Source organism: Cnephaeus nilssonii, assembly GCF_951640355.1.
Source record: "Cnephaeus nilssonii genome assembly, chromosome: X".
NCBI lineage: Eukaryota > Metazoa > Chordata > Mammalia > Chiroptera > Vespertilionidae > Cnephaeus > Cnephaeus nilssonii.
In genome coordinates this window covers 111,914,117-111,921,512 of record NC_137071.1, presented here as the reverse complement: position 1 = coordinate 111,921,512, position 7,396 = coordinate 111,914,117, and the positions used below count along the sequence as shown (strand labels likewise).

The following is a 7,396-nucleotide window of genomic DNA, read 5'->3' as shown; positions in this document are numbered from 1 at the left end:
TAGAAACAGCCTAAGTGCCCTTCAGTAAATGACTGGATTAGAAAACTATGGTACATCTACACAATGGAATGCTATGCTGCTTTAAAAAAGAAGGAATTCTTACCATTTTGCAGCAGCATGGATGGACCTGGAGAGCATTATGCTAAGTGAAATAAGCCAGTCAATGAAAGAAAATTACTACATGATCTCACTCATTTATGGAAAATAAAGAACATTATAACCTGATGAACAAAAAGATAGATACAGAGGCAGAGAAGCATCAAACAAACTCAAATTACAGAGGGAGGGTTGGCGAGGGGGGAGATGTAAGAGATCAACTGAAGGACTTGTATGCATGCATGTAAGCATAACCAATGGACGCAAGACATTGGGAGGTGAGGACATGTATGGGAGTGGGGTGGGGGGGCAATAGGGAGATATGGACACAAGTAATACCTTAATCAATAAAAAAAGTTAAAAAATATCTTAATCAACTAAATGACCTCTCTTTCCTGACACCTCACATCTAATTCATCAACATATCCTGTCCACTTTCACTTGGGAATACCTAAATATGACCTGGCCCTACCTCCACCTTTACCATACTAGCCAAGCCTTTATAATCTCTCCCCTAAATTATTTCAGCAGTTCTCCTAACAGCTTTCCCTGTTCCTAACCTTGCCCTGTAACAGTCTACATATGATTTTCTTTCAACTTTACACAATCTTGTGGATTGGCTAGGGAAAGAATTATTTTCTTCCTTTACCAAGGAGAAGACATATGTACCAAAGTGAGAACATGTCCTAGGTCACCCATATATTAGTATACAGCCAAAACAGAAAGGCATATCTGACATCTAGCTCTATTTTATTTGTTTTACAACAACTAACTGACTAGTTGTATAATCATAGACAAATCATATTTCCCATTTTATAATCTACTTTTTTATTTGGATCAGCCTACTAGGAAATTTGGAGTTTAATAAGGGAATACTCACACGAGTAATCAAATATCCCAAAGATACCTACCTAATATTTCTTTACCAGAGGCAATTTTCTTAAATGAATGACCTTTACCTTGTGAAATACCTGAGATCACTTTTTTATTGTTGATTTTGTTATTTGTTTGCATTTTTAGCAATCAAAGTCTGTTATCTCTTTAATAAACTCATATTCAGGATCCCATTATATTAAACATACAAAAGTTAACTATAATTATTTTAATAGCATAAACACATTTATTTACTAACGAAATGGTCGATCTTAATTAAACCAACTCAGAAACAGCTGCAGGTAAAATGGTTGTGATAACTGAACACAGTAATGGGGAAAAGGCGTGGAGATATTTGCTCATTGAACTGAGCTTGGTTATCCTCATGGCTAATTCCCGTCTGGAAGGATGATGGGATTTTTATTCCACTTTCTCATAGACCCGAGTGCAGTTGACATTGTTCATGACGCATTCCACCACTAGCTTCCCGCCCTCCAGCCGCCGCGTGATGGTGCTCTCCTTCCCGTCCCACTCCTGGTGCTGGACCAGCGCGCCATTGACGAAGTTGCAGACGGTCTGAGTTTTCCTGCCATCTGCTGTAGTCTCTTCAAACTTCTCTCCCAGGTTGCATGAGAACTGGGTGGTCTTCAATGTGCTCTTGGTTTTGACGGTGAGATGTTGGCCGTCGGAAGAGATGACACAGTCTGGCTTGGCCATGGCGCCCATTTTCCGCAGTGCCATCCCCATGCCTAATTCCTTCATGTACTCGTCGAAGCCTTTGCTCTCCACTAAGCGCCATCTCCCTACCAGCTGCTGGATGGAGGCTATGGTGGGCGCGGAGTCGTGCGGGACATAGGCGGAGCGGAGTGCGGTGATGGCGAGCGTGGCAAACTATAATTTTTTTGAAAAAGAGTGAAGGAGGAATTTTCCAGAGCTTCATGTCCTTAGTTACACATTCATGCTTCTGAGTTAGCCCCTGAGGCATCACATAGAATCCTAAGCTCTATGGGATCCAGTTTGAGAACACCTTCTGTAGAAGACGTATGCTCTTCAGTGTTGTCCATAGACTACCAGTGTCTGAATCACCTAGACACTTGCATTAGAAATGCATTATCTCAGGTCCCATCAAATCTGACTTTCAACAAAATTCTCTCTGGTGAGTCATAAGTGTATTCAAGTTGAAAAGTGCTGTCTTTTAAACTCTCTCTGAAAGAAATCTACTTAAGGTTTAAATGTGGCTGTACAAATAAATACAAGGTTAAACTCGAGAAACTGAGCATAGTAAAATATATATTCTAACACCTAACTAGAGCGTTTATGTTCCTTCTGTGTTTTATGCATGGTAAACATAGTCTATTCTGGATTTATCCTTATGCATAGGCAGGTTAGGCAGTGATCTCTGTGGGATGAGTTGAGTACTGGAAAGACCTCCCTGACCTCCAATTTCTCTCCTACTAGTTCGACCACAATGACTGGAAATCACACCTGACTCACTCCCATGAGTAAAAGATAGTGTAAATGTAGGTTTAGAAAGTTTATTACATTAGTGATTATGGGTCATAAACAACCTCAGCTCAAATACATTCAGCAAGAAGCAGGACCTAGAGTAATGGGTCACACAGGCAGATGTGAAAAGGAATACAGTACAGCCAAGTGAAATGCTCCTGTACATCAGGAAGTTACTAGGAAAAGCAAAGAAGGGACAGAGGCACATACTGCTGAAAGCACACCTGATCTACTTGATGTTCCCTGCAACCAGTTCTGCCTGTGTCTTGTATGCATTCATACCTTAGTCAGTTCACTGCAACTTACAAGACGAAGAAGGAAACAAATTAATCCATGCTTAGTGATAGCATGGCTGATGACAGTAAGTGATAGCCTGGTAAAGTCAGTGCCCCTTATTCCCACCCAAAGAAGAAAGTGATTTTACTCCCACTCATGTTTTCTGAACATCCATTATCTTTATTAGATGCTTCCTTTATTTTCTAAGGAAATGGTGTTGTATACCACCATTAAGAAATTTCAACATGGCACGACAAGGAGGCTTTATAATGCAATGTAGTGCCAAGGCCCATAAGCATTTTTTTTTCCATTATGCCTGTGATGGAGTTTCATTGTCAGAGAGAAATTGTAAACTAAACAATTTATCCAAATATTTTAAACCAAAATAGGCTTTTATCTGAAAGATCCAGGAAGTGAAAGCAATTGAAATGTATTCACTTGGATAGTCAAGATAATTAACTAGATTCATCACCTTCATTTTGCTAGTGTAGACCTGGTCTGATTAATCCACAATCTGTAAAATGACAATTTATCAGATTAAGTCTACAATATTTGTCTTAGCTCTTGTAGTATTTATTGAAAAATACCTCATGATATATAGGTCAGGATGATTTTAGTGGATACATTCTTGATATCAGTGTACAAATTTTCCTAATATACCTAAATGTTTTACTGGAAGAGACAGTTTTATTCTTATATATTGGTCCAATTGAATGACCTTCACCTTGAGAAATACTTGAGATGGTGGCTCTTGTCATTCAGAGCAGACTTAGAAAAGAGAAAAATGTTTCTTAGCCTAATAATGACATATTCATTTATTTTGTTTCTTTTTAAGGAGCCAAGGAAAAACCTTGCTGCTAGGGAAAATATCATTTATATATATGAAATATTAAATTGTTTCTAATGCTTAATTCTTAGGGAATTTAGTGAGGAAATCAACTTCAGCTCCATCTATTAGGAATATTGGACTAGAGTTAAAGAGATTTGACTAGAATAGAGGCAGTGTCTCCACCTTCTGAAGCAAAGTTTCAGGTTTACAAAGTAAAATTAGGAAATTTAGAGGGGAAAATTGTCCTGTGAAGAAGGCAAATTTTTGTGAGGAGAGTGACAGGGCGCAAATCTAGTGTACTTGATAAAGGTGGCTGTGTAGAATGGAAGGGGAGGTGGGTAGAGGGATCCTCTTCATGAAACGCCCAAACCTAAGATAGACCTCCCCTTGTCTGGATGAAGGAACTATTACAAGGTTATAGCTCAAACCTCTTTTCCTGCAAACTATACTATTGTCCTCAGAGCTACTTGATCCTTAATTAAGAAACTTTCACTATATATTTTATAGCCCAACACATTGAACTGGTAGAGACTATTGGAATAAGAAGTGCTCAAGAATAGATGCAACTATTGGGCAATAATCTTGCAGGAGCTCTTCAATGAGGGCTGAGATATTATCAATTCCCAAATACATTATTGAGCATAGTCACCAATAGTAATTCACATCTATGGAGTGTCCATGGGCCAGAAGTGACAGAGCACCTTTCCTCAGGCATAAAAGAGAGAATAAGACTGAACTCAATAGCAAGAAACAACCTTATAAAATAGAAAAGAAGGGATTATGCTCCTTTTGGATATTCTATATATAATACAAAAATTGCCAAGCTCTAATTATATAGGAAGTTAAAAGACAGTTTGCTGTGATGGAAATAATAGTCATTTAGATGTCAGGTGATCTGTCTTCTAGTTACTAATTAGTTCACTGACCTTGACAAAGTCACTTCTCCTGGGCTTCAGTATCCTTATCTTTAACATAAAGTTCCACAGGTGATGACTTTGATAATGATAGTTAACATTTATTGAGCCTTTGGTATGTGCAAGCATAATTTATTTTGTTTTATAAGCATGCATTCTTCTCATTTTGAACAGGTACTACTTATGATCTCTTCTGTAGAGATATGAGAATAAGTGATTTACCCAAATTGTTACACAGCTAAAAAGTACTGGAGCTGAGGTGTAAAGACAGATGTCCACAATGCTGAAGGTTATTAGTGTTATAGACCAAGATCATTCTTGCTGCTTCATCATGGTCTAAGAATGATGATTCTTATCTCCTTACCCTACTCTTCTTCTACACCTTCTCTTCCACAAAACTTGCTCTTCAAACTCTTCTTTATGTATGGTCTGATGCCAACCCATTCTCCTCAACATTATGAAAGAGCTTCTTTCTCCAAAGCCATACAGGTTACAAGTGACAGAGCCAAGACTCAAACAGGGGCATTCTCACTCCTAGGCCAGTGCTATTTAGTCTATCTACTATACTTTCTGAGCAGATGAAGCCTCAGAGTTTGCTCTCAATCAGGCCAATGATATAATTTATGTAATCATAGAAAGAATAGGTAACACCTATAGAGGTCTTATTGTAAGCAAGCATCATTCTAACCACTTTACAATATTTAAGTTACTTAATCTTCACTAAAATATTATACGGAAGGTAGTTATACTAATTTTATTGATATGGAAATAAGTAAAAGACAGGTTAAGTAAATTGGCCAATGTCACACAGCTTACAGTAGAGAATTGAACTAAGGCAATCTAGTTCTACAGTTCTCTGATCCTAACCGTTAAACTAAACTGTTTCAAAAACCAAATGCCAAATTAGGGATTTCTTTCTTTTGACTTGCATACCTGATTTACATAGCTCAGCATCCAGGGTATATATGTATATATGTATATATGTATATATGTATATATGTATATATGTATATATGTATATATGTATATATGTATATGTATGTATGGATATATATATATATATATATATATCCTCTCTAATAAAATGGTAATATGCAAATTAACCATCACTCCGCTACATAAGCCAGCCCACCAGCCAGGCCACGCCCACCAGCCAATCAGGGTGAGTATGCAAATTAACCCCAATCCAAGATGGCTACAGCCACAGAGAGCAAGGTTTCCCAGGTAACAGAGGAAGCCAAGCTTTCCATAGCCGTTGCAGGCCTAAGCCTCCACTTAAGCTACAAAGTTTCAATTATAGAAGGTAAACAAATTCAAACAAATGGCAGCAGAATGGAGCTTGAGAGAGCAGGCCAGGGTTGCCGGCGGCAACAGGGGAAGCAAAGCTTTCCACACACCCTGGCCGTGCTCACCCGCTTAAGGCTACAAAGTTTCAATTGTAGAAGGAAAATAAATTCCAGATACCAGGGCCTCTGCTTGGGTTGCCAGGGGGCGTGGCTGGCCTGCAAACCACCACAGGCCCCTCGCTCAGGTCGCCCCACACCCCAAGGGAACCCCCACCCTTATCTGTGACACCCTTCAGGGAAAACCAGCTGGCCCCCACCCATGCACCAGGCCTCTATCCTATCTAATAAAAGAGTAATATATAGATTGATCATCACTGCAACACACAATATAGCTGCCCCCATGTGGTCAAAGATCCTGCCCCCATGTGGACACAACATGGCCACCACAAGATGGCCAGCAGGAGAGGGCAGTTGGGAGGCACCCGGCCTGCAAGGGAGGGCAGTTGAGAGGGACCAAGCCTGCAAGGGAGGGCAGTTGGAGGTGATCAACCCTGCAGGAGAGGGCAGTTAGGGGTGACCAGGCTGGCAGAGGAGGGAAGTTGGGGGCAAACAGGCTGCTAGGGGAGCAGTTAAGCATCAACCAGGCTGGCAGCGGAGTGGTTAGGGGGTGATCAGGCTGGCGGGCAGAAGCGGTTAGGGGCAATCAGGAAGGCAGGCAGGCAAGCAGTTGGGAGCCAGCAGTCCTGGATTGTGAGAGGGATGTCCGACTGCCCGTTTAGGCCCGATCCCACCAGGATCGGGCCTAAATGGGCAGTCGGACATCCCTCCAGGAGTCCCAGATTGGAGAGGGTACAGGCTCGGCTGAGGGACAAACCCCCGCCGTGCACGAATTTCGTGCACCAGGCTTCTAGTATATATATATATATATATATATATATATATATATATATATATATATCCACTAAGGAGTAGTACCCTACATAACTCTTAACAAACATAGAGGATTCAACTTTTGTGCTGAGCAATAGGAGAACCAACTAAAAGCACTGACTTGTCAAGATAACCTGAAGTAAGGTTCACTCTAACTATGCCACTCAACAGTGGAACTTGGCATCTCTTTCCCAAGATACCTCTACCTACTATCAGGGGCTCACATGCTATGCCAGAGAATCAAAAAATTGACTGTGACTGTGTCCCAGGGAATAGTTTCAACCCTTAGAGCTCACATTGTATACAGCAATCTTCCACTAAGGAAGTTAGCTGTTTTCTTTAAAAGATATTTTATTGATTTTTTACAGAGAGGAAGGGAGAGAGATAGAGAGTTAAAAACATCGATGAGAGAGAAACATCGATCAGCTGCCTCCTGCACAGCCCCCACTGGGATGTGCCCACAACCAAGGTACATGACCTTGACCGGAATCAAACCTGGGACCTTTCAGTTCACAGGCCGACACTCTATCCACTGAGCCAAACCTGTTAGGGCAAAGTTAGATGTTTTAAGAATTTACATGCCCTAGGGGAATGTGTTCCATTCTTCATAAAGGACCTGAGTTTGGGATGAAAGAGTATGGAGGAAATGAATCAAGTGGGAAAAAATGGTTAGGATTAAATATCAG

General features: G+C 40.5%; 1 protein-coding gene across 1 annotated transcript; it reads right to left on the bottom strand.

The window, feature by feature from the left end:
* Positions 1-1,209: 1,209 nt before the first annotated feature.
* On the bottom strand, positions 1,210-1,840 carry LOC307095148 (fatty acid-binding protein 5-like). Its single transcript, XM_079764362.1, has one exon. It carries the CDS (start codon positions 1,729-1,731, stop codon positions 1,390-1,392), a length of 342 nt encoding a protein of 113 aa, XP_079620488.1. The 5' UTR covers positions 1,732-1,840; the 3' UTR covers positions 1,210-1,389.
* Positions 1,841-7,396: the final 5,556 nt, after the last annotated feature.

Excerpts from the sequence above, each read along its gene's own strand:
- LOC307095148 (XM_079764362.1), bottom strand. The coding sequence starts at position 1,731 with ATGAAGGAATTAGGCATGGGGATGGCACTGCGGAAAATGGGCGCCATG.